General features: G+C 43.0%; 1 protein-coding gene across 1 annotated transcript in view; it reads left to right on the top strand.

Annotated features, from left to right (window-relative positions):
• Positions 1–8315: 8315 nt before the first annotated feature.
• The window catches only part of WDR61 (WD repeat domain 61), a 29930-nt gene continuing 13537 nt past the window's right edge, over positions 8316–24708 (top strand). The window contains exons 1-5 of the mRNA XM_006888265.1: positions 8316–8329; positions 15584–15634; positions 16468–16495; positions 20640–20745; positions 21107–21279. Of these exons, the coding sequence (XP_006888327.1) occupies positions 15623–15634; positions 16468–16495; positions 20640–20745; positions 21107–21279 (319 nt within the window). The 5' untranslated portion in view covers positions 8316–8329; positions 15584–15622. The remainder of the gene's footprint in view (positions 8330–15583; positions 15635–16467; positions 16496–20639; positions 20746–21106; positions 21280–24708) is intronic.

Raw genomic sequence — 24708 nt, 5'->3', positions numbered from 1 at the left:
ATTGAGATTTTATTGTAAGTTTATAAACAACTTGGATTTCCATTCATCCATTGTTACATATTTTCCTACCTGTTCCCTCCCCCAGTTCATTTTTTTTCTTTAGAAAAAAAAGTTCTTTCATTGTTATTCAGTGCTCTCCCACATACCAATTTACTATGCACCTCTTATTCTGGACTCTTGTCACACCAATAATACCTAATCATATATTCCTTTTATCCAGTTCTCTCCCTTATCTGTTTCAATGCCATGTACATTATTTATCCCCTCTTAATTTCCTCCCAACCTTACTGTCAGTCCTGCTTTATAACAGTGGCATTATACACTATTTGTCTTCTTGTGACTGGGATATTTCACTCAGCATAATGTCCTCCAGGGTCACCCATTCTGTATAATATTTCACAAGTTCTTTGTTTTTCAGTGCTGCATAATATTCCACTGTGTGAATATACCACAGCTTCTCTACCCATTCATTTGTTGATGGACACAGGTTGTTTCCAACTCTTTGTGAACAAATTAGCAATAAACACAGGTGTGCATATATCTGTTTGGCAGTTATGATTTCTTTAGGGCATATATTCCCAGTAATGGAATTGCTGAGCCAAATGGTATTTCTATTTGCAACTTTTTGAGGAAGCGCCATACTGCCTTCCATAGTGGTTGCACCATTTAACACTCCCACCAACAGTGAATAAGGGTTCCAGTTTCTCCACAACCTTGCCAGCATTTGTTGTTTGCTGCTTGTTGAATTTTGTTACTCTTACTGGGGTGAGATGGTATCTCATAGTTGTTTTCCTTTCATCTATTGTTATCCTTCCCTGCTAGAGCTCAGCACCAGGAGTGATTTCACAGGCACAGCCATGTTGAGGGGAGCAGAGGTGGGATATCTGGAAGCTTATATCATGGTCCTGGAGTGCGCTCTGTTCACCTTGTGTTTAACTATTCAGCTATGGTTCACACAGGCCTGGTGTCACCAAACAGATGAGGAAACACAGGCCCAGAGAAGAATCAGCAAGAGTGAGGCTGGAGATTTCCCCTTTGATAGGCATGAACGGTCAAATGAGGAACTGTAATAAAATGCTCACCTTGATGCCTGTCACAAAGTAAGTGCTTAGAAATGGGAATTCAAAGAATAGCAGTAACAGTTCCTCACATGAAGTTCTGTGCTATGGCTGTTGCCTCACAGGGTTTCCTGAGGCAGTTTTGGAATAACTGGGCGTGTAGTTTTTCCACATGGGTTGACTCTTGCATCTTCATGTTGGTGCAGCAGCAGGAAAGGGGGTACAAGTGGGCCTTTGGACTGGAAGGAATCCCCGGGTGGTGCTAATGGCTAGCACATGCGCCTCTAACTGAGAGGTTGGAGGTGCCTTGGAACAGAAGGAAATCAGCCCTCAGCTCCTGTGGAGCACAGTTCTCCTTTGACACACGTGGAGGCCCCAAGAGAGGGAGTCTACTCAACAGTATTTGGTTCTGTTTCTGACAGGAAACTGCTAGGTCTTCGCACTAGACTTAAGGCCAAGGACTCAAGGAAGGGACTAGAGAAAAAAAGAAAACTAAAGAAGCTTTATTAAGGGGGCTTCTAGGTGAAATTCCTTGGTCCGCAGAGAAACAGACCAGGGAATACACCTTACAGTTGATTAGGGCAGGATTTTTATAGTAAGGGTCTTCAGGGAGGGAAGGGAGGGACATTCCATTATGGTTTAGCCAGGTGAGTGGTCTTCTAGAGAGGGAAGGGAGGGGCACTCTATGGTAGTTGAGGCTTTTCAATGCCCCCTGTTGACATGTTGATATTCCTTGAATCCTTTGTTCTGCCATTGACTTTAGTCCTGGCCTGACAGAAACCTCATTTCTGTAGAGTCAGAACTGGTCCATCGCTGACTATCCAGCACACTTTCAGAGGCTGTAAATCGCACTGGAGGAGACTGCTCATCTTTCTCACATCTGGCTAGAATGAGCGTTAGACGTTAGACGTGAGGCTGGGACCTCAGCTCCTGGCTTCCACAGGAGGGAGGAGCTCTGTGGTGAGGCTGTTCTAAGGCTACCTTTGCCTTTTTGAATTCCCTTTGTCCTTCAGAAGGTGCGTTCATTCGATCAAGGATTCCTGGTGTTTTCCCAAGCTTTCTGGCTTATGTGAGCACCTGTTTGTCCTGACAAGAGGCTCTACCTAAGTTGCAGTGTGAAAGAGATTTCCAAATGCCATTGGAAACCTCAAGGGAGTGGAATCTCTTCTCAGAATTTGTTCGGCCCCCTTGCCCCCACAGTTCAGGATCTTCTGGTCAACTTATCCTCGCCCATACTTAGCCTCCCTTGCCCACTACTCTGCTTTCAACCTTCCAACTTTTCTTACTCATGTAGAAGAAAATCCATTTATTCCTGGCCCTTTCACAGCCACTCTCTCCAGCCCTTTGTCACTGCAGCCAACTCTCCCTGCAGGACACATTTCCTTCAGCCTCCAGGGGAAATACTGTGGGGTATACACCCTTCATACATGTTGGGGGACAGAGGCATCAGCATCCGCTTCACTCTCCGGTGGATGTCAGACCATTCAGGGTGCACAAGGAACGGACTCATAGCAACTCACCAGAGCCAAGTGTGCACGAATCCCTTCCCATCTCAGGGGCAGGCATGTCATGTTGATGTCCTGAAACCAGCCATGATGAGAATATTTACACCACAGATATTGGCCAATGCTTTGGAGCACGATCATTATTTTCCAGAAGAGCCAATTGTCAAACTTGTACCAGCACACTGCTGGGACTTGGAGGGCCTCTCTGCCCAGGTGGGCCACTCCCACCTTCCTTGTCACACTTACCTACCCACCTCTCCTCTCTCCTTTCTTTGCAAGCTATGGCACTGGGTCACAGCCTTCTCACTAAATTCCTGCCGTCATTTGGGGGCTTACAACTTCCCCTCAGCAGCCCATCACCCTGGCCTCCATTTCCCCTCTCTATTTCTTAAACAGCCTGTCTTGGCATCCTGACTTTGCTACTTCCTGTGTTGTCAGGAAAATGCCAATAATGTAAATGAAGACATGATGTGGGCCCAGAATACAGGAACAGTTCATGCCCCAACTGGGCTTAATCCTATCCCTGTCTCCTCTTGGCACAATGTCCAGAGCACATTGGCTCCCCTGGGGGTGTGACTCAGTTTTCCAGTTTGGAGTAAGCCCATTTCTGGCTCCTCCCTATTCCCAAAAAGAGTAGGTGTAGTGGGGCTCAGGTCCTGGATCATTGGCCGGGTCTCTTCCTGTCACGCTCACAAATGTGCTTGAGGACAGACAGGTGGCCTCCGTGGGCTTTAAGGGACCTGTGTTCTGCTGTGAGCTTTGGTGGCCTAGTGGTAAGGAGTTGCACTGCCAACCAGAAGACACATGGCTAGAATCCACCAACTGCTCTGCGGGAGAAAGATGGGCAATTTCCTCCCACATGATTTACAGCCTCAGAAAACCTACTGGTCATCTATGAGTTGTTTCTGAATCAACAGCACATAACACCACAGAGTAAACTACCGGTTCTCTCTGTTACTTTTCTCTTCTACAAAATGAAGACAAATAATTTCTAAACCTCTGATGCAGGGACAATCAGATGCTCTGGGGGCTTTGAGAAATACTTACAACCACATAAGACAATGTTGTTCTCGTTAGGCACTGTTGAGTTGATTTTCAATCCCATGGTATAGTCCATAGTGTTGCTTTGTGAACCCAAAGGTAGTATTTCTCTGGAAGTTCAAATCCTAGCAGCTAGCTACTCAGAAGAAGGATGGGCCATCTCCTCCTGTGCAATTCACAGTTTTGAAAAACTTACTGGACCGCCAGTTAGGAACTGGTTCCGTCTTGATGGCAATAAGAACGAGTGAGTGAGCCCCATATGATTTCCTTGTCTATAGTCTTTGTAAGAACAGCTCATTGGGCCTTTCTCCCACAGAACCCCTTCATGGCCTCATGCCTTCTGGTCAGCAGCCAAGTGCTCACCAGAGCTTCTGGGAGCTGTGGCTTTTCTGATGAGAAGGTAGATTTCTGCTAAGGTTGGCCCAGAGTCAGGGAGTCACTGTGTGTCTTTGGGGGTTGAGATGCCACCAATCCCTTTAGGTGCACGATGCCTGGCTCCACACGGGTCCCATAAAGTCAGTGGACACAGGCAGAGAAGCCCTGGGCAGGGGGCAATAGCCAGCCCTAGCCAGTAGCAGATGGATTGAGTGGAACCTAATCACCATTCTGAACAGTTGCTGCCTTACAAAGAAATCAGTCCCACAGTCCATGCCCATAGGCTATATAACCTTTTATCCAGAGTGTGTAGGGGTGAGTTAGGCCTCAGCTGCCCTCCCAAGGCTCTCTCTTCCCTGCTCTCCACACCCTCTCACCTTCTGCTGTAACTCCCTTGAGGATCTCACTCTCAGCACCTGCAGGGATTACAGGTGTGAATCACACAAGGCCTCCAGGGCCTTCCAAAGGGTGCAGGCTTTGTGAAGCTCAGTAATAACACATGCTGGTACCTGGCTTTCATCTGCAATCTTTTCCCTGGGCAGGGTTTGTCACACATCAGCGTGCACTATCATCACCTGGTGGCTTGTGTCTCAATGCAAGCCTGAGAATGTGTATTTTAAATGAGTGTCTACATGGTGCTGATGCTGCTGGCCTGGGAACCATACTTTGAAAATCACTAGGAAAGACATACCGTCAGAAAGCTCCAAAGATCCAGAGAGGATCTGGAAAGATAGGGCAATGGTGGACATAGTAAAATGTTGATTAATTCTGTAAAATAGAAAGAATTGAAGATTGTATGAAACAATATGTGAATGAAGGATAGTGTGAAACACAATGTACACAAACTTTGTAAGCAGACCAATATAAAAGAAAAATTTAAAAAAGAAGAAGATTGCTCCTTAGAAATGAGGACTGCCACCCAAGCAGATATATGCACGCCCATGTTTATCGCCACTTTGTTCACAATAGCAAAGAGCTGGAAACAACCCAAGTGTCCACCAACAAATGAATAGACAGAGAAGCTATGGTATATTCACACAATGGAATACTATGCTGCATTGAAGATCAAGGAACTCATGAAATATTATTCAAAATGGATGACCCTGGAGGACATTATGCTGAGTGAAATATCTCAGACACAAAAGGACAAATATTGTATAGGGCCACTGTTGTAAAATGGGACTGACGTCAGGGTTGAGGGAAGACAGAAAAGGAGGGGAGGAATGATGTATATTGCACTGTAACAGACAAGGGAGAGAACTGTTTAAAAGGGATATATGATTGGTTATTATTATTATGACAGGAGTCTAGAGTGAAGGCTGCACAGTGGAGTGGACTTGGGGGGGAGGGATTTCATAACAATGAAAGAGTTTTTCTTTTCAAGGAGAAGAGTGAATTAGGGGGGAGGGGGTGGGCAGGGAGAAAAGTGACTGGAAACCCTAAGTCTCTGTAAACTTTCATTAAAATTAATTTAAAAAAAAGAAATTAAAAAAAAAGGAAGTGAGGACTATGAGATTGCATCTCACACTCTGTGGGCATTTTATCAGGATGGACCAGTCCCTGCAGAAGGACATCATGCTTGGTAAAAGTTGAAGGTCATTAAAAAAGAAGACTCTCAAACGAGACAGATTGATACTATGATTGCAGCAACGGGCCCACATACAGCACTAAGCGTGAGGATGGTTTGGGACTCGGCAGCATTTCATTTCATTCGTAGGGCTGCTGTGAGTTGGAACTGAGTCAATGGCATTTAACAACAACAGGATGAAGGCTTTGATATTGTTACCTCCACGTTCTACTTTGGAAGCTGAGGTCCACAGAGCTATTCCCACAACCACTCAGCAGCAGACACCCCTTGCCTCTAGAGTCTGGAGGACTTGGGTTTTGGAACTGGAGAACAGGGTACCCATTGCTCTGCCCTCATCTACAGGCACCTGCTGATGGCTCCGGGCAGGCAGTGTCTACCACCCTCTGGTCTATGTAAGTAAAGTATTAGACTGTGGGCTCCTCGGTAGGTCTAAGATGAGGCACAAGCAGAGGCATCATAAACATATTTCTTTTTTTTTAATAAACATATTTCTTGGTGGTGCTGAGGCTGCTGGTCTGGGAAACATACTCTGAAAATCACAAGCGCAGTTAGAAACGAGGATGGCGAGACTTCATTTCACAGTCTACTGATAAGATATCAGAAGGGCTGGGAAGGGAGAAAATTGTGGCAATGAATGAATGGAAATCCAAAACCTCTGTAAAAAAAAAAAAATAAAAATTAAAAAAAAAAAAAGATATCAGAAGGGACCAGCCCCTGGAGAAGCTCCTGTCAGGGACATCCCTCTGCCTTTGTGAGGTTGCCCCAGATCCCCCCTAACCTCCACAGCTAGCACCCACTACTCTCTTCCTTTGAATCCTCCCAACTCCTCTCCCTTCTGCAGGCTTCATTTTGCTCTATAGTCATGGGTTCTGTCCTGCCAGGACTCTGGCCTTCCCAAGGACACCAGTTGGAGAGTGTTGTGCTGCTAACCAAAAGTTAACATGCTTCTGGAGGTTCAAATCCACCAGCAGTTCCATGGAAAGAAGATGGACAATCTCTTCCCATTAAGCTTTCCAGCTTCAGGAACCTGGTGGAAGGTCGCTAAGGAGGACCGGGAGTGAGCGAGTGAGAAGTGGAGCCATTGAGATTGAAGCTCTGGTTGTTTAACCCCAACGTGGCCAGCCGTAGAGCAAGAAGGGCCTGGAGGCCTGACTGTGGGCAGTAGGAGACAGAAGGCTGCTCCAAAAGCAGGAGGATCTTGAGGGCCACAGTGAAGGCTGTCAGCTACAGCAGAAGAGGGCCATCGTGTGGCACGTTGCAGCCTGCAGAGGGGAGGGGAGTTGAGAGAGTACAAAGGATGAGAGTGGGTGCCAGTTGTCAGAGCCAGAGGGCACCTGGGGAAACATACAAAGGTGGGGTAGAGTCTCTGGCCTGAGCTTTGCAGATAGTGTTGAGAGTCCCACCAGGGCAGGCACAGCCATGGAGGCCCCCTTCCTTTGCCCGTGCTGAGCAGGGCACATCTGCCTGCACGCCATCCCATGCCCACTGCTTTATGTGCTTTCTAGGAAGTCAGCTAAGCCTTCATGGAACTAGAGCAGAGGCCGTTCCTCCTCCCTAGGAAGTGATGATCTCCCTGTCCCTGGAAGTATGCAAATTGAGGCTTATGGACTCCATGATGAGATTGTATAGAGAGGTAGGTTTAGGCTAGACCTGTAAGGCTCTTTGCCTTTCTGGGGCTTCATCTGACATACTTTGGACATGTTGTAAGGAGGGACAGGTCCTTGGAGAGGGACATCATGCTTGGTAAGGAGGAGGGACAGCGCAGGAGGGAAAGACCCTCTATGAGGTGGACTGATTCACTGACTGGGGTAATCAGGATGGGAGTGTCAGAGGCAGTGAGATTGGCGCAGGCTAGAGCAGGGTTTAGGGCTGTTGTGCATAGGATCGCTATGAGTCGCAAACGACTTGATGGCACATAACAACAACAACAACATGACTCTGAGTGGAGACAAGGGAGCTAAGGGCAAATGTGAGAAGACTACCCTTACCCCACTTTCTAGTCTCACCTACTACTGTCTGGGTCCTAACTGCGCTGGGCTGGTTGGAAAGACCACACTCTAGAACAGCTGTGGGACCACCACCTCCCAAGGCTGACCTCCTAGCCTCTGTCTCCTCTTGGTTTGCAGGATTTTTCAGGGCAGGTCATACATCCAAATGTACTTCATCATTTAGTTTAGCTTTTGCCTTATTTTATTCTAAATTCTTTCACATCTTCTCCTGACCCTCAAGAACTCTTACTGTATATTTTTAAATACTATGCAATTACATTTGGTGATACATTTACACTTTCAGACTTGTTCTATGGCAGAAGACTGGGATTCTGTGAAAATAATTGTGTCTTCATTTTCCTTCACCTATAACTAAGATGTTGTTATTGTTGTTAAGTGCCATCGAGTCGTAAATGACTCATAGCGACCCTATGAATGAAAAACCTGGACTCTTGTATAACTTTTGTCCTTTATCCAGGTTCATAGGATTTCCAAAGGGAAGTTATTTCAGAAGTGGATGCCACTCCTGTTTCCAAGCTTGTTTTAACTGGGAAGCTCTATCAAACACTGTCCTCCATGGTAAGCATTCTCTCATTTGACATATCAGTGTCACAGTGTTCAGCTTCACAGAAACCACAAGTTACCTCTGTACAGCAAGTGGACGACCAAGCCTATACAAACTTAGTATTTTATTTAATTATTAGTGTAGGCAAAGGACCTCAGACATATTAGCAATCCTCATAACTTTGGTCAGGCAGTCCTGGCGGTGCAGTGGTTAAGAATTCAGCTGCTAATCAGAAAGTTGGCAGTTCAAATCCACCAGTTACTTCACAACAGAATGTTGTAGCAGTGTATGTTCATAAAGATTTACAATCTTGGAAATGCTGTGGTGCAGGTCTACTCGATTCTGCAGGGTGGCTACTTGATGTCATCAAACAGATACCACAGACATTCTCATATTATAGCAGACAATTAAAAATATTTTACACTCAGAAAAAAATCACAAATTATTAGAAACATATATATTGCTATTTCACAGATATTTTGGTGACTGTATTTTGATATACAGTCATTTATTTTCTTTTAATCCTGTGTTTAGTCCTTATTCATTTTAAAACACTACAAAATGAAATGCATAGACTTCATGAAACAAACAATAAAGTCCAAGTATCTGAATATCTCTCATAGATTACCAAAAGAACAAACAGATATGTCTTGGAGTAAGTGCAACCAGGCACTCCTTAGAGGCAAGGACAGGAAACTCACATTGGACATGTTGACATGTTGTCAGAAAGGGCCAGTTCTTCTGGGAGGGGTGGGAGGAGGGAAGACATGCTGGGAAGAGTGGAGAGTCAGATAGATAGACACAGTGACTGCAACTATGGGCTCGAGCATGTCGGAGTGAGACTGTGAAAATGGTGAAGGACAGAGTAATGTTCTGATAGGTGTTCTTTTTTTTTTTTTCCTGATAGGTGTTCTTACTGTCACTATGAAGTGTACAACGTTCGTGGCCCAGAACAGCATAATGTCCTGTTTTCGGGCGCCCTCTGGTGGCATAGTAGTTTAACTGGAAGGAAGGAAGATTGTTATGGAGTCGTTTGTGACTCATAGCGACCCTACGTACAACAGCCCACTCACAGCTCCAATGGAGAAAAATGGCCAATTTCCTCCCATGCAATTTACAGTCTCAGAAGCCTGCTGGAAAGTCAGCTGTGAGTTCACTCCAAATCCACAGCAATGAGAGAGAGCAAAGATGTTTAACCACAGAGGAATCTTGGGAGTATAGTGGGTTATACATGGATTTCACCTGATGGTACGCATAGGAATCAGATCAATTATATCTGCGGAAAGAACCACTGGAGAAGCTCAATATCAGCTGTGAAAACTAGGCCAGGAGCTGATTGTGGAACAGACCACTAACTACTCATATGCAAGTTCAAGCTGAAGCTGAGGAAAATTAAACCAAATCCACAGGAACCAAAATATGACTTTGAGTCTATCCCACCTGAATTTCAGAACCATCTCAGGAACAGGTTTGGGGCCTTGAACACTAATGAGCGAAGACCAGATGAGTTGTGGGAGGATATCAAGGGTATCATCCTGGAAGAGTGCAAACAGTCATTGCAAAGACAGAAGAGGAAGAGAAGACCAAAATGAATGTCAGAAGAGACTCTGAAAATTGCACTGGAGTGCAGAGAAGCCAAAGCACAAGGAAGAATTCAAGATACTAAAGAGTTTAATAGAAGATTTCAAAAGGCGGCAAAGGATGACAAAGTAAAATATTACAATGAAATTTACAAGGAGTTGGAGTCAGAAAATCAAAAGGGCCAAACTCGCTCAGCATTTCTAAGCTCAAGGAACTGAAGAACAAATTCAAACTATAATCAAGGATGCTTTGCTGTTGTTGTTAAGTGCTGTCGAGTCGCAAGCGACTCACAACGACCCTATGAAGGAGAGTCCTCGATGCTTGGGTGCCTTTCATCCTCTCTCCAGGTTTATAGGGTTTCTGGAGGCAAGCTATTACGGAAGTGGATGCCACTCCTCCTTCCAAGCTAAGGATGCTTTAGGCAGAATATTAAATGATCCAAGAAGTATTAAAAGAAGATGGAAAGAATTTATTGAGTCACTGTATCGAAAGGACTTGGCAGACACAGAAGAATTTAATGAAATAACATATGAGAAAGAGCCTATGGTGATAAAGGAAGAAGTTCAGGCTGCTTTGAAGGAGACAGCAAAAAATAAGGCCCCAGGAATAGATGGTATACCAATTGACATATTTCAGCTAACAGATGCTGCCCTGGATGTGCTCACCAAGTTGTGCCAAGAAATCAGGAGAACAACCACTTGGCCAACTGACTGGAAGAGATCGATATTTGTTCCCATACCAAAGAAGGGTGACCCAACAGAGTGTGGAAACTATAGAACAATATCAGTGATTTCACAAGCAAGCAAGATTCTACAGAAGATTATCCCAAAACGACTAGAACAGCACATCAGCAGAGAACTGCCAGAAGTCCAGGCTGGGTTTAGAAGGGGTCATGGTACTAGGGATATTGTAGCTAATGTTAGATGGATCTTGGCTGAAAGCAGAGAATACCAGAAGAATGTCCATCTGTGTTTTATTGACTATGCAAAGGTGTTCAACTGTGTGGATCATAATAAACTGTGGTTGACTCTCAGAAGAATGGTAATCCCAGAACACTTGATCGTGCTAATGTGAAACCTATACTTGGACCAAGAGTCAGTCATCAGAATAGAGCAAGGAAACACTACATGGTTCAAAATTGGGAAGGGCGTACACCAGGGATGTGTCCTGTCTCCATACCCTTCAACCTGTATGCAGAACAGATTATCTGGGAGGCTGGGCTCTATGAGGAGAAGTGTGGTGTCTGGATTGGTGTGTCCTGTTTCTCCATAAGGGGTCATGTGTTGGGTTAATTGAAGGAGTTGGTGGTTCAAATCCACCAAGTACTCTTTGGGAGAAAGGCAGGTAATTTAATCTTTTTAAGACTTATAGACTCTGAAACTGAAAGAAAGATCCCCCTAAGTCAGAATCAACTGTCTTGACTGAATCAAAGCCTTGGAGCTTTGATAGGTTAGAATTGCGTTACGGTTTAATATTGTCATATTGTCAAATATGATAATTGCTTTGTCACATTGATCTAAAATCAACGTGTTGCAGGGCAATGTTTCTTCCAGGAGACTCTAGAGGAGAATCAACTTCCTTGTTAAAGATTCCTCATCTTAAAGCCAGTTCAGTCACAACCTCAATTTAATCCATATTTTAATTCCTAATTGCTAATAATTTAACATATTTTAAAATTCTAGAGTTTTGTGACATCTTTGGGGGTCATTGTGGGTGGGGAGCATTATTGTTCTGTGGAATGACAGCCACATGAATCCTAAGGCAAACACTTCAAACATTGCCATGGAGTCAGTTCCAACTCCTGGCTGCCCCCGACTGGTTTTCTGAGGTTGTAAGTCTTTACAAGAGGAAACTGCTGTCATGAAGAAGCAAGTGCACTTGAGCTGCTGATCTTTTAGCTAACCACTCAACGCACAATTCACTATGTTACCACGGCTCCTTTAAAGTCAAATCCCACAAATTCACAAAGTTGTGCACATTTTTGATAGTAAAAAATACCACCATTCTTAAAGCGTAAGTTTTCGAAAATACTTTTCTTGTATTTGAAATAAAAAAGTTAAACTACAGTTGGTTAAATTATTCTGTCTTTGGGGAGTTCGCATAATAACCAGGTTGTTTAAAATAACAAGACATTCACAAATTACACACATACACACAGAGTCTAAGTCTAAAGGAACAGATTGGCCAACATAGTCACAGTGGATCTTTTGGAAACTGATGCTAATGGATCCTCTCAGTGTTTCAGATTTTCAGGTCTCAGCCTTGCCAGGTCAGTGTTCATAAGTGGCTCTGTGGGATGTGGTTGAACATCAGTGTCCATTGAGCTTTTAGGCTAATGTGAAGGGAAGACCATCTACAATTTAAAGATAAACCCTCCAGACTCAGAACATAACTTGCCTTTGACAAATATAAAGAATGACATCTTGCTTGGTAAAGCAGAACCACTTCAAAGAGATGAAAAAAAAAAACGGGTTCAAACATGAGATTGGCACAGGGTCAGGTATTGTTTTATACTTTGGTATATTGGGTCCCTGTGATTGACAACCTAAAGGCACTTAACAACTGTAATTTAAATCCTAACAGTAACTTACTGGAAAAGATAACAATCTTCAATATGGGCTGCACCTCAATATCAAGAAAACAAAAATTCTCTTTACTGGACCAATAGGCAACATCATAGTAGATGGAGAAAAGACTGATATTGTCAGCGATTTTATTTTACATAGATCCATAATCAAGAAATCAAAAGAAGCTGCGCAATGGTGGCCTACGAGTAAGAAACTGTGTCATAATCCCAAAGAAATCAAAAGATATATTGCATTGGGGAAATCTGTTATCAAGGACCTCTCCAGGTTACTAAAGAGCAAGGATGTCAATTTAAGCATTATGGTGCACCTGGTACAAACCATAGTATTTTTCAATTGCTTCCTACGCATCTGAAAGTTGGACAATGAATAAGGATAACAAAAGATGGATGACTTAAAAAAAAAGATGACTTTAAATTGTGTTGGAGAAGAATATTGAATGTTCCAAGGACTGCCAAAAAAAATAAACACATCTGTCTTGGAGGAAATGCGATCAGAGTATTCCTTAGAGGCAATGACGGTGAAATTTCACATGCTTTTCACATGTTGTCTGGAGCGGCTAGTCCTTGGAAACAGAAGACAACATGCTGGGGAAAGTAGGCCAGAGAAAAGAAATGAAGACCCTCGATGAAATGAACTGACATAGCAATTGTAACAATGGGTTGGAGTATGTTGGAAATTGTGAGAATCGCGCAAGATAGTGCAAGGTGAACCTTAAGATCTGTTGTTCTTAGGGTTGTTTTGAGTAGTTGACACGAAGTAAGGGAATGGTCCCAGTAGCTAGCCTCAGGGCAAGTGGGCGTGGATAGGGCGTGTCTCCAGGTCCTGTCCCCGCCCACCCCTGCTCCTTCCCGACTCGCGGCGTGGCCACCGCAAGGGGCGTGGTATTATGTGGGCGCTTCGGAGGCGGGGCCAGGCGATATGCCACGCCCCCTAGTTAGCTCATCGCTGTGCGACGCGGTCGCACCTACGTGTGTGTCTGAAGCTCCGCGAGGCAGTTCGGTGGTGAGTTGGGTTTTGCTTCCGTTGGGGTTAACTGTGGTTGGGAGGCTGATATCCTGATCTGGAGGGCGAGTGGGCGCGGGTGAGCCTGAGACTGGCTCTAATCTGGTTAATACACCTCAGCTAGAGTGCCTGAGAGTAGCTGCTGTGACCTCGTTTGCACTGTCTGCTCTTCAGTGTTCAGACCTAATAATGGGAGGGAGAAGGCCCTTGGGTAGCTTCTTGCATACTGAGAATGTTCTGTGCATCCTCCCGGTTAGAGGTGCATCTTTCATGGAAGAGGTCTCGGCTCCATAAATGCAAGGATTCCTGACCGTAATTTCTCAGTAGTGGGGCATGCCGTTTTCTTAGGTAATGAGTTCTCCATCACTAGACAGATGCATACAGAGGCTAGGTAGTCTTTAGTATGGTTGGGTCATTGACCTGCCTGGGTAAAGGCATTTGTAGTGTTCTTTGGAAACCCGAAGGTCGAGCAATGAATTCTACCTCAGAACTTAGAGAGGAGTTCCATAAAGAAAGTGACAGAAGAGGGCCAGTGGCATCACAGGCTTGGTGGCAACACCATCTCCATCCATCATGAACTTCCTTCGGTATCAGACTGTAGAGAATCCTTACTAATATTTTTATTCTAAATTTTAATCATGGAACAAATGTGATAAGTGTAGTTATAAATTATTTCAGCGTGTCTTTTAGATGAAATTTATACGAACAAAATGATTTTGTAAAGTCTTTCAGTTGTTATTGTTGTTGTGTGCCAGGGAGCCGGAACTGATTATAAGCTGATCCTCCAGCTGGTTTTCAGAGGCAGTACATCAAATCCAAGGAGATTGCCCGTTTTTTCCCCCTAGGAGTGGCTGGCGGATTTGACCCCTGTGACTTTAGGTTGGCAGCACAACTTAAAAAAAAACACACAAAATACGTTAGTAACTGACTGGAAGTCTTTTTATCTTTTTTCTCCTTTAATTACTACTTCATTCTAAAGAGAGCTATGAGTTCATAAATACTAATTGCCACAACATTGATAGATAGAATATCATAAGCATTGATAGAATCCACAACCAGCAGCAAGAAAAATAGCAGCAGATTCTTGTAGGATGTCGAAAGAAAAGCATATGGTTTATTGCATCCTTGTAATTGGGAAGACATTTCTGACCAGAGGCTATTAGAAGGTTTAAAAGGAAATAAGCATAGAATTTGCACACTTTAACTATATTGATACTTGAAGTCTAGGTTTATGAACAAGATTTTTGTTGCTATAACTACAGGGACATTAGTTATATAGTATGAAAGTTTTATAGGCAGTCACTTTGGTGTCACCCCTCTGACATTACCACCCATTGTAATTGACACCCTCCTAAGTCATGTCACTAAAGAGGGTTCTGGTGCGATATAATTCCTCTAAAAGCCCTCTAGAGGGTCAGCTATGGGTTGGTTGGTTCGGATTCAACGGTATATAATAACAGCAACTGGAACTTACCATCTCTTGTACTTATTAATCTAGGTAGCAAATGTCATTATTAGCGATATGACTTTTTCACCAGTAACAATCATAGACATTTTCATACCTTCAGATACTATTTCAGCTTTTCACAACCTTGAAATTAGGGAGTTAGATTAGACTTGCTAGTTATATAATGTGTTAATAAAGGAGCATATATGCTACTCTATCACATATTTGGGTTTTGTATTTTGGTAAAGTGTCTCCCCCCCCCCCCCATGTGCCTGGTTTTCTTTGTACTGCTGTAAGTATTTTAAACATTCTGGTAAGGGTTTGTTGTAGCCAGAGATGTTAAATCTATTTTTAAACTAAATTGGGACTTTGTTAGCTGAGTAAAGTCCTTAAAGATTGTTCTGCCTTTTGTGATAAATGTGCCTCCCGCTAGCTCTTTCTTTACATGGTTCCCGCAGGCATTTATGGTTGGAATCCCTGCATGTATTGTAAGAATTCCACTGCCTCTGTACTTCCCTATGTTTGCATGTTGATGTTTTTAGTAATATTTTAAAAAACCAGTGTTTTTGTCATTCTGAAGACAGAGGCCAGTCCCTCTCTAGTCATACTTGGGGAGAAGAAACCACATGATGGTAGAGATGTAGTTAAATCTCTGGAGCCAGAGGGAGCAAAAAGACTATTTTTCTTGGTAGGGTTTGTGAAGGGAGTCTTTCTGACTGATCCAAAAAAGTGTTAAAACAACTGTAACAACAAGGGTTTCTGTTTTCTTAGTCAAGGGCAGTCTCCTATGGCTTCTTTTGTCCTGATGACATATCCCTACTAAAATATTGCTGTTGTTTCCACAGAGCTGTCTGACCTTTAACAAATCATCCTTACCTAAGGAAATGACCAATCAGGTAAGCCCTTTGACAGGGTGGGAACATCTGTTGATCTCCCTGGCAGGTTTGAGCCAACTAGGTTCCCTCTGTGTATAGTTAGGGAACACCTAACTCTCTGCTCCTACAGATCTGGGTGACCCTGGGAACCTTGCCACAAGGTTGCAAGGCACTAGTAAAAACATACAACACTGATGGGATTATTAAAGAACCTTGACTAAGCAGTGATTAAGTGCTCAGCTGTTAACCGAAAGGTAGGCCGTTTGAACCTTCCAGTGGCTGGCTATTCAAGAGAAGCAGTTGGCGGTCTACTCTCATATAGATTACAGAAATCCTATAGAGCAGTTTCACTCCATTATGTAGGGTCACTGAATCAGTGACATATGACAATAAGAAGGTTCTTTTTTCTATGTCTTTGTCACAGTTTACAGATGGAATTGAAGAAATGTAAACACACACACAAAAATTAAACAAAAATACAAATCAGAATAGGGAATGCTACAGAAATAAGAGGTTTGGGACAACATTATCAGGCTGTTTAAGGATTATGCTCTTAATACAGCTGCAAAACTGGACTCTTGAGTTTCTTGGTGCAGAAAAAGAAAAATGAATAAGTATATAAAGGAGTAGAGAATCAGAAAGGAGTCATGTTAATTCCCCTCCCCCCCGGTATGAATCTGCAAATCTTGTGGGAACCCAGGAACTTTTGGGGTGACACCAAGGGAAAGAGTTATTGCTGTAGTTACTAAATCTACTGGAAGGAGTAAATTGGACGGCTGAGGGTGCTCTAGGGAAGACAGGGGGAATACTTGAACTCTAAACAGCTGTCTAATGTGACTTCTGTTCTTTTTCAGTATAGTATTCTCTTCAAACAAGAGCAAGGTAAGCAGCCTGCCTGTGATCCTTTGTTCCTTTAAGAGCTTTTGTTAAGCTGAGCAGACATGTAGTTCCTAAGTATATTCACAGGGGCATCTAACAGCAAACATACTTAAAAATAAACAACAAAAACTGAACAACTAACTAAAAAGAAGGATTCACATGATAAATTGGAGAACTCCTGCCTGAGGAAAGCATTCCCCCCTAAGAAAAACTAACCTTCCTAGCAACCAATGTGAAAGAAGGAAATGCTTTGCACCTCAAAGCTGTGTTACCTCATGAGAGAAGGTAAACTCAGGCCTGCCATTGAGCAGGAAAATTTGTCCAGGGGTCTTTACTAGAGGGTCATTGACCCAGAACAGTAGAATCCTTTCCTTACAGCATTTGCAAGGACTCCCACAGAGGATCTTTGTCATGGCCTTTAAGTATGTAGGGAGGGCTGGGGGTGTGTAGCAGTGGCAGGAACGCGTGTAAGAAGGAAAGTCAGTGTCCAGTCTGGGACTGTGGTGCACCCAGCTTCGTACCTGAAAGGAGCAGTTTTTGTACATTCACTTCACACGTCTTGTTTCTTCACCACAGCCTGGATGTTAAGTAAATTTCAGAGTCTTTTGTGGAATGCAAAACAACTCTTCTACCATACTTACTAAGTTAAACTAATGTTTAAGCGAAGTGTTCTTCCACGTTAGCTAGTGGGCTAATAAGCATACCAGTCAACTAGTATGTAGTTAATGCCGTTCATATTTGAAGTCAGGCTCAAGTCGGGTAGGAAGTGTAATTGAAGTCACATATCAATCTTTATAACTCCGAGATGTTGAAGTTTGTTGTTTTATATCATTGACTTGATTTTGACCCATGTTGTTGTTGTTAGGTGCCATCAAATTGCTTGCGACTCATAGTGACCCTATAGAAAACAGATCTGAACGCTGCCCTATCCTGTGCTATGCTCACCATCTCTGACAGAGTCAAACCCATTGCTACTGTCACTGTGTCAGTCCATTTGGTTGAGGGTCTCCTTCTCTTTCACTGACTCTCCACCTATCCATATGTGATAGCCCTTTCCAAGCAATAGCCTCTCCTAACAACATGCCCAAAGTATGTGAGATGAGACTTTGCCATCTTTACCTCCAAGAAACACTCTGGCCACACTTTCTCCAAGATATATCTGTTCTTTTGGCAGTCCATGAGATATTCAGTACTCTTCTCCAACACCATACCTCAGAGGCATCAGTTTTTCTTCTGTTATCCCTTATGCATAGCTAGTGATAGGAAGATCATGGCCTGAATCAGAGGAACTTCAGTCTTTAAACTCACATCATTGTTCCTCTGTACTTTGGAGTGGTCCCTGACAGTAACTTTCCCTGTGCAGCACATCTTTTGATTTCTTTTTTTTTTTTTTTTTTTTTTTTTTTTTTAATTTTGTTTTATTATTTTTGTGTGAGCGTACCATCAAATCAGATCTGACCGGTACAGGAGGAGATTGTCCCTCCTTCCCCGGCAGAGCATCTGGTGGATTCGAACCGTGCGCCTCTGGGATTGTAGTTACAGCTCCTTGCCACTATTCCACCAGAGCTCCCATCTTTTGATTTCTTGAGTACTGGTGCCAAAGGTATTGATTGTCAATGATTTGACCTTACTAAGATCCACAATTTCAATCCTTTTTCCGTCTATCATAATGTTGCTTATTGGCTTGGTGGTGAGGTTGCAATACAATCCATAGTGAAGGCTTGTCTTTGATCCTCTGCAAGTATTTCAAGTCTCCCTCACATTCAGCAAGAAGGTTGTGTCATCTGCATAGTGCAGTTTTCGTCTGATCCTGGTGCCACATTCTTCTTCATAGGGTCCAGCTTCTTAAATGATTTGCTCAGCCTACAGATTTAATAGGTATGGAAGAGGGGTACAACCCTGATGTACTCCTGGCTTGGTTTTATACCATGTAGTAGTGTTCCCTTGTTCTGTTCAGACAACAGCCTCTTGGTGTAGGTTTATAGTTTTCATATGAGCATAATTTAATATTCTGGGATTCCCATTCTTCTCAATTTACTGTACTGTCTTATAACCCATAGTGATTCTATATGACAGAGTAGTATTGCCCCATAGGGTTTCCTGCACAATCTTGATGGGAGTGGGTTACCAGTTAATCTCATGGGCTTGAATGGCCAGTTTTTTAATATAACAGTTGAGTCCTTAACCGTCGCCCCAACAAAGTTCCACATTGTTGAAAGTCAGTGCATTCATATTCACAATGTGGAAGTGACCCTGGAGAATTGCTGCCACGTTTGTGTGTGTGTCTTATTCATATGCCCATTCCAGGTCCTCAGGCCAATAATGTGCAACCCCAGATTAGGGAATCCTAGTTCTATCCTTTACTGGCCTGGGAATTTGCTTTCTAAACCTCTGATTTTCTTACTGAATTGAACCCATCACGTAGCTGACTCTCCATATTTTCAGAAGCTGTCATCACACAGAAGGAAATTGCCGATCTTCTCCTGCTGAGCAGCTGGCAGATTTGAACCACCTGCCTTTGTCTTGGGAGTGCAACTCCTTACTCGCTAGGCCACCAAAGCTCCCTTATCTCTAAATTAGAGATTATATTAATAATACCCACCGCATAGGGTTTCTGTGATTGAGATTAGGCTTACACTAAGGGGAAAAAATAATTGCTGTCAAGTCAGAATCAACTCATAGCTGACCCTCCAGTGGGCTTCTGGAAGCCTTAAACCACCTTGGAGGAGATTACCTATCCTTCTCCCTCAGAATGGCTCGTGGAGTTGAACCACAGAGCAGTTCCACCTTTGAGTTAGCAGCACAACTGACTCCCTGCAGCCTATGCCACCAGAGCTCCCTTATAGATGGATAAATACAGCTGACCACCCATTATGCATAATAAAAATATACATGCCATAAGGACCATTCATGCCATACTAACTCAGCTCATTCGTTGCCATCACTGGAGCCGACTTATAAGTGACCCTCCATTGGGTTTCTGAGGCTGTCAGTTGCACGAGAAGAGATTGCCCATCTTTGCCTCAAGTGAGGAATGGCTGGTGGATTTGAACTGTCAGGAAGGTGTGCAACCTTAGGGTTCTCAACCCTCCTCCTTGCAGACTCGGCCACCAGAGCCCCATTATATAATGCCATAGTAGATACTGCTTTTTAAACTTTTTATTGTGTTTTTAAAGTGTTAGGTGTTTCTTTTTAGAACAGTGGTTTGTAACAACAACTCTTAGAGTTGAGCTACCTATTGTTTGCCAATGATCTTTAAAAGATACCTCTTACTAAGAGTAGAGCTTTGAGGCAGGAAGCAGAGGGATTTCCCACTGGTTATGCTTATTTTAGTCAGGTGAGTTGCCACTTCAGTCTGTGTGGTGGGAGCATGCTAAGGTAGAAAGGACAGTGGTTCAGAGTCATAAGATTTGTATTCTTATATTGCCTCTCTTCATGGCAAACCTGTGACTTGGGGCAAATGGTTTCTGTAGAACCTCCAGTTTCAGAACGCATATAAATCCATTACATCCTGTATGGAAAGTAAATACAGGTATACTTTGTTTTATTATACATCATTTTATTGTACTTCACAGATACTATGACCTTTATGAATTGATGATTTATGGCACCCTTATGTTAAACAAGTCTGTTGGCACCATTTTTCTAACAACATGTCGTCACTTGGTGTCACTGTATCATGTATGGCTAATTCTCACAATAGTTCAAACATTTTCTTATTTCTATTGCATAACAGCCTGAATACGTTGTTGTTGTGTACCGTTGAGTTGGGACTGACTCATAGTTGACCCTCCAGTGGGTTTTCATAGGTAGTTAATCACGCAAGAGAAAATTGCCCATATGTCTCCTGTGGAGCAGCTGGTGAATTCGAACTGCATGCCTTTGGGGTTACAGTGCCATTTCCTGCCATTTGGTCACCAGCAGTATAGCATAAGCATAACTTTTCCATGCCCTGGGAAAACAAAATACGAGTGTGACTTTTCATTGCAGTGGTCTGGAACCAAACCACAGTATCTCCAAGATGTGCCTGCCTGTACAAGTGATGTGACCTCACAATTATTGGAATGTATTTCAAGCCTCATGATAATCACATTAGATCTAGAAATTATGTGAAGATTTTTTTTTAATGAAGCACTTTCCATTCTAGCCCATGATGATGCCATTTGGTCAGTTGCCTGGGGGACAAACAAGAAAGAAAATTCTGAGACGGTGGTCACAGGCTCCCTGGATGACCTGGTGAAAGTCTGGAAATGGTGAGCACCCTCTCCCCTAACCCAGGACCTCTCAACAAATTGGCTTTTGCTTCTGGGCTCCCAAGTTGCAATCAGGGAAGTATTAACTTTGTTCTTTGTTTAAAATGGCAGCTTAATTTTCTCATACTATGGTCTCTGTTCTTATTAATCAATGTTAAGGCCTCATAGTTTAAAACAAACAAACAGAAAATCTCAAAGTTAAAACCTGGCTGTGTTTGGTGTTCTGTGACTCTCCAACTCCTCTCTGATTCTGCATTCCACAGACCATTGGCACTGCAGGTCACGGGGACCTGGACTTTCAGATGCCAGGTCCAGTGTGTTGTGTGTGAAGAAATCCCTTTGTCTCTGTCCCCCATTGAAGGCGTGATGAGAGGCTGGACCTACAGTGGAGCCTGGAAGGACATCAGCTGGGGGTAGTGTCTGTGGACATCAGCCACACCCTGCCCATTGCTGCATCCAGTTCTCTTGATGCTCATATTCGTCTCTGGGACTTGGAAAATGGAAAACAGATAAAGTCTATAGATGCAGGACCAGGTAGGAGTTTTACTTTTAGGGAATATAAACAAAAGGTCCGTGATCATTTCCCCAAAACCTCAGGGAACTAATATTGAACTGTTCGATTTGGGAGGGCTAATAGAGGTGCATGAACTGTATATTACATAGTACCACCAATGGGATTGGGATGACTGCTAATAAAAACTAGTGCTCTGCAACTAAACAGATACATGTTTATTTTAAGTGAAATAGTAACCCTACAGTGGGTCAGTCAGGCTTTGCTGTCAAATGAATTTTGGTACCACACTTAGTAAAAAGCCATTTGGAGTTTCACTAGATGTCTGAGTGAGACTGTGAACTTGCATTTGCATAGTCCAGAGATGCTCTGTTTGCTGTATTCCAAATGATGCATTCATTGTCTTCTTGATGCTTAAAATGCAAATTATTCTACATCTAGTATAAATGTATATCATGGTAATTTTGATCATGAATGATTAGAGTACCTCTTTAAAATGTGTTGTTAAACTGTTCAAAGTAATAAATACTGATTATTTTTTTCTTTTTAAGTACTGTAGGGACAACATAATTTTGTTCATTAGCCTTGATCACCTAGGGTGGTAGGATTTGATGTTTTCAGTGGACTGGGTTAATGTGGGACAGCTTGACGCTTGAGCATTCTTTTTAGCCCTGTGTTGGAAATGAACTGTAATACAGTTAATAACGTTCAGAAGCAGAGCCCATTCTTCCAGAATCAGTGGTGACCGCTAGAGGGCGTCTCTGGCACACCCCTTCTTGGCTTGAGCCTAGACCAGCTGCTTTGACATTTTGTTAACCTGATTGCCTTGGGGCACCAGATGGGTTTGCCTTCCTCTAGTGGAGTTGCCCTGTCAACTCAGAGGAACGCAGTTTGAACTCAACACCTGCTCTGCAGGAGAAAGATGGACAGTCTCCTCCCCAGTGATTTATAGCCTCTGAAAGCCCACTGGAGAGTCAGCTGTGAGTCAGTTCCAACTTGACGGCACATAACAAGAAGTTATGCTCAGTAGCCAGTTTAGCCTGTTCTTGTGTTGGAAGGGATAATGGTCCTCAAGTCATGAGAAACAGCCTTCTGAAAGCTGAACATATTTTTTCCTGAGAGGCCGTGTTCTACAGCTGTGATCTATAACAGCCAGCACTTTCCAGAATACACATGCCCAGTCTTTGTGTGGAATCCATGGAATCACAGCCTTTGAGGTGTGTGCCCTGCCGGGATTATGTATTTGATTATTTATGTTACTCATGAAATGGTTCTCTTTGCACGAGCCCTTCCCCTGTTTGCATTGCTGAGAGAGGATATAGTTCCACAAACCAGTCCACAAAGTCAGATAAGACTCTGAAATATAGCTAATGAGAATTTTAAGAAAAGTGGAAGAGACAGATCTGTTCCTTTCATCTTGGGCACCTGGACCCTTCCAGGTCCTATGACATTAATGTCACTGTGTGGTGGTGGCCCCAGATCTTGGACTGTTCCAAAGAATGGCAGGCATATCCAACTTGCATCCCTAGCCAAACATTAGTGGGGGGTTTTCCTTACCTTTTATAGTTTTTGGGGTTTAGGGGTTTTTTTTTCCTGCATCCACATGCCAATGTTATCTACTTGAATAATTTTGAATAAGAACTGACAAATAGGGAGAGCTATAAAGCTGCACCCTGTCTCGAAGCCCATTCTTGGTTCTTGACAAGCATTACTTTATGCTAGGTCTTTTCCAAATACAGCAAGATAATCAGTTACTGTTGTGAAAGGAAAAGAAACTGAGAAGAATTAAGGGATTGAACTGATTTAATTTCTGAATAGCAATCTGCACAAAACAATACCAAGCCATTAAGCAGCGAGCCATTAGCAAAACAATAAAAACAAGCTCTGCTATTGACAGTTAACACTCCTGAAATTCATTGAGGTTGAGTCGGAACCAACTCATAGTTGAATTGAACACTGCTGAAGTAAATTCCATGTAAACATTTTATAAGGAAATATTTCAAAAGGAAACTAATAAAAGAGCATCTCCTACTACTGTGGATATGTGTTAAAATTTTCTTTTGAAAATTTTATTTCATATAGTATATATAAAACTTTATGTAGCACTTTGAAATGTCGTAGTGATCAAATCCATTGCCCTCTCCTTTACTTCCCCAGGAGTTAAAGAGGCAGAAGAGTGTGTTGGGCAGGCCCTCTTTATGTTCTGTTTATAGTAATGCTGTAGATGCTTGGGAGAAACCTCTCTTTTTCCTTCTGCTCTGGTGTGCACACTTCGTGGGCAGAAGCAGGAGAGGGCAGGACTTAGGGGTATATCCTTACAAGAATGGGAACGGCGGCACAGGCAAGCAGAGTGTCTAGGAGAGGCGAAGCGCCCACGTAGCTGAGTAAAGAGATGCCAGCGCACCATCAGTGGGCTGGATGGAAACAGGTCGTTGTGCTTACGCAGGCTGCTTGTGAGCTGTGCATTAATAATGTTTGGGGAATGTAGTATAGTAGGTTAAAATGAATTGCTTCTCTTTTTTTAAATAATACTTCTTACTGATCCTCACTCCCTGTTAATTTGTGATACTTTGTTACGGTTTTATGTAAGAATTTTTCTGATAAAGTCACAATTTTTTGACAGCTTTGTTGAGGTAAAATTTTACCTCTATAATCTCACCATAAATGTTACCCATTTTAAGTGAATAAGTAAATGAAGTTTAAAAAATTTATAACAGTTGTACAGCTATCTTCCCAGCTCACTTTTAGAACCTTCTGTGTCCCTTGACGGTTCTACCATAGGAGCCAGAAGGGAGCTCTGGTGGCCTAGTGGCAAGAAGCTGTGCTGCTCTCCCAAGGCATGCAGTTCGCATCTACCAGATGCTGTGTGGGACAAGGATGAGCAGTCTCCTCCTGTGTGATTTACTGCCTCCAAAAACCTGCAGGAGGGTCAGCTGTGGGTCAGTTCTGACTCGATAGTACACACCAACATTCCCCTAGAAGGGAGCACTGGTGGCCTAGTAGTAAGGACTTGTGCTGCCAATGCAGTTTGAATCCACCAGCTGCTCCCTGGGGAAAACATGCCCAGTTTCCCATGCATTTATTGCCTCTGAAAACCTGCTTGAGAGTCAACTATGGATTGATTCTGACTTGACTTTACACAACAATGACAACATGCCCCTAGAGTTCACCACTACTTTCCCCTCTGTCTCAGGTAACCACTGCTCTGCATTCTCTCTCTATAGTTTTACCTTTTTAAAAAATACTGTATAAATAAAATATTACATTGTGTCCTCATTATTCCTTTAATGATTTTTTGTATGTTCATTTAAACTGTACCATGTTTCAGTAATATTACTGAGTAATATTCGATCATAACATTATATTGTTGTTGCTGTTATGTGCCATTGTGTCAGAACCAACTCATAGTTTACCAAGGAGTTGCACTGCCAACACAAAGGTACTCAATTAGA

The sequence above is a fragment of the Elephantulus edwardii genome, unplaced genomic scaffold (genome assembly GCF_000299155.1).
Source record: "Elephantulus edwardii isolate Elephantulus edwardi_28Jun2011 unplaced genomic scaffold, EleEdw1.0 scaffold00066, whole genome shotgun sequence".
NCBI lineage: Eukaryota > Metazoa > Chordata > Mammalia > Macroscelidea > Macroscelididae > Elephantulus > Elephantulus edwardii.
This window is presented reverse-complemented; position numbering and strand designations above follow the sequence as displayed.